The sequence below is a fragment of the Dama dama genome, chromosome 31 (assembly GCF_033118175.1).
Source record: "Dama dama isolate Ldn47 chromosome 31, ASM3311817v1, whole genome shotgun sequence".
Lineage (NCBI taxonomy): Eukaryota > Metazoa > Chordata > Mammalia > Artiodactyla > Cervidae > Dama > Dama dama.
This window is the reverse complement of record NC_083711.1, coordinates 46,302,689-46,305,557: the sequence shown is the minus strand read 5'-3', so window position 1 is coordinate 46,305,557 and position 2,869 is coordinate 46,302,689. Positions and strand designations below refer to the sequence as shown.

Genomic DNA, 2,869 nt, shown 5'->3' with positions numbered 1-2,869 from the left:
CCATCCCATTAGGATAGTCATCTGGAGCAGCAGAAGTGTAATGAATCAAGCAGAGGAATAAGGTGAATATTAGCATGTGTTTGAGACTAGCTGTAACAGTGGGAACTGCAGGTGTCGATTAACCTTCATCTTGTCAAATTCTCCAGGAAGAGAGAACGAGCTACCTCCTGGTGGGGCCTTCCCCAGGGTTTAGTATAAGTAACAAGTAACTCTGGACAGTGTAAGACGTGGCCTGTACTGGATCTGTGGTTCCATCCCAGATCCCACCTGATTTCTCAAGCTGTAGGAGTGCTAGGAGGTGACAGCGGTCGTCTAAATCTCACTCCAAAAATGTTCTTAAGGTGGAGATAACCAACTTTGGAAGTTTATATAAACTTTTATTTATGTATTGGTTAATTTAAAAATGTTTATTTTGTATTGGAATATAGTTGATTTAAGATGTTTTCGTTTCAGGTGTATAGCAAAGTGGTTCAGTTATACAAATATATATGTATATATATATACTCTTTTTCAAATTTGTTTCCCATTTAGGCTATTATAGAATATTGAGCAGAGTTCCCTGTGCAGGATAGTAGATCCGTGTTGGTTAACTATTATAAATATAGTAGTTTGTATAAGTCAATCCCAAACTCCCGGTTTATCCCACTCCCTCACCCTTTGGTAACCGAAAGTTTGCTTTCTAAGTCTGTGGGTCTATTTCTGTTTTGTAAATATGTTCATTGTGGATTCCATGTCTAATCTATATCATATGATGTTTGTCTTTCTCTCTCAGACTTACTTCACTTAGTGTGATAATCTCCAGGTCCATACACATGGCTGCAAATGGCATCACTTCACTCTTGTTTAAATTAATTTTTATTGGGGTATAGTTGCTTCACAGTGTTGTGTTAGTTTCTGCTGAATAGCAAAGTGAATCCGCTACATTTTAGCATGTATCTCCTCCTTTTTGAATTTCCTTCCTGCTTAGGTCAGCACGGAGCATTGAGTAGAGTTCCCTGTGCTGCCTTGCAGTAGGCTCTCATTGGTCATCTGTTTTATACATGGTGCCAGTAGAGTGTATATGTCAGTCCCAGCCCCCCAATTCATCCCTCCCCCTTCCCCCTTTGCATCTATTTATTTGTTCTCTACATCTCTGTCTCTCCATTCTGAAGCTATTTGGTTTAGAAACCAATTGTATTTTAGTTATTTTATATATTAAATAGTGGACATGTTCACTTTTCCATTCAATAATCCTTGATTTTGAAAAAAAAATTTACTCAAAATCAATTAACTGTGGGGCATGATATTTGTTTCAGAATGTTATGAAATCTTCATAATTCTTTTCATGACTTTTATTACTTCCTTATTTCTTAGACTATAAATAAAAGGGTTTAGTAAAGGAATAACTAGAGTATAAAAAATAGCAACAGGTATGTCTTTTTCTTCTTCATTAACTGAACTTGGTCGAATGTACATGAAGAGAAGAGAACCGTAGAAAATTGAGACAGAGAGAAAGTGGGACGCACAAGTAGATAGGGCTTTGCCTCTGGTCTTGTTAGATTTCATTTTGAAAATTGTGAAAAGGATGAAAAGATAAGAGATTATTACTGTGGTAATAGTAAAGGTTTGAATTGACCCTGAAAAGATAAATACCATCAGTTGATTGATATAAGGGTCCACACAAGAGAGTCTGTAAAATGGAAGCACATCACAAAAGAAGTGGTTGATTTGATGAGACCTGCAGAAAGTTAGCCTAAACAGAAACCCTACATGAATCGCAGGATGAATGTTCCCAGCTGTGTAGGCCCCCGCGGTCATCTGAGCGCAGAGTTTCTGTGACATCATGGTGTGGTACTTCAGTGGTTTGCAGATGGCCACGTAGCGATCATAGGCCATTGCTGCCAGAAGAAAGCATTCTGCAGTTTCAGCAAGGCAGAAAAAATAAAATTGTACTATGCATTCATAGAGGGAAATCATTCTGTCTTTGGAAAAGAGGTTCTGTAGCATCTTGGGGGTAATGGCACTGGAGCAACAGGAATCCATCAGCGCGAGGTTACCCAGGAAGATGTACATTGGTGTGTGAAGACGATGCTCTGTAACTATCAATGCCACCAGGCCAAGATTCCCCACCATGGTGATCAGATAGATGGTGAGGAACACCAGGAACAGAAGGGGCTTCAGCTGTGGGTGGTCTGTAAATCCTGTCAGGGTAAATTCAGTTGCCAAGGAGAGGTTATCCTGAGTCATCTCTATGTTGTCTGTTGAGATAGAAATTATGGAGATGTAAGATTCTAATCTAGAGTGTGTATAATTTTCCCAACATATGTTTTTTTACAGTGATGAGAGGAGCTTTTTCTTCAAGCTTCTAATACTGTCTCTGTGATATAGGCACACAGACTTCTGGGGGACATTTGTTTCACTAACATATCATCTTTTATGACCTCAGCTCTTCAAACTCAAGATTCGTGAGACTATTTCGATCATTTTAGGGAAGATGGTTACTGTGGAAAAGATATGTCTTTATGAATTTTTGCTACTGTACATACCTAGGGTACCCATATTTGTCACAGTGTTCTCAAATAAGTTCATTGTCAATTTTAAATTAAAAATAAATCAAAACTCATTTTCCTGTATATAGATCTTTTGTTTTCGCTTTTTAAAATTTTTAATTGGAGGAAAATTGCTTTATGATGTTGTATTTGCTTCTGCCCTACAACGCAAATCAGCTGTAATTATAACTATATCACCCCCCACTTGAGCCTCCCGCCTCTTCCACAGTGCACCCTTTTAGGTCATCAGAGAGTGCCAGGCTGGGCTCCCAGTATTATATAGCAACTGTTTACCAGCTATCTATTTTACACATGATACTAGAGCCTGTTACACAGACTGA

At 38.4% G+C, this 2,869-nt stretch overlaps 1 protein-coding gene across 1 annotated transcript; it reads right to left on the bottom strand.

The window, feature by feature from the left end:
• Positions 1-1,299: 1,299 nt before the first annotated feature.
• Positions 1,300-2,226, bottom strand: LOC133050138 (olfactory receptor 5K3-like). The gene has a single exon (XM_061134270.1). It carries the CDS (start codon positions 2,224-2,226, stop codon positions 1,300-1,302), a length of 927 nt encoding a protein of 308 aa, XP_060990253.1.
• Between the last annotated feature and the right edge of the window lie 643 nt (positions 2,227-2,869).

What these genes read in the sequence shown, in the direction of transcription:
- LOC133050138 (XM_061134270.1), bottom strand. Translation starts at nt 2,226, where the DNA reads ATGACTCAGGATAACCTCTCCTTGGCAACTGAATTTACCCTGACAGGA.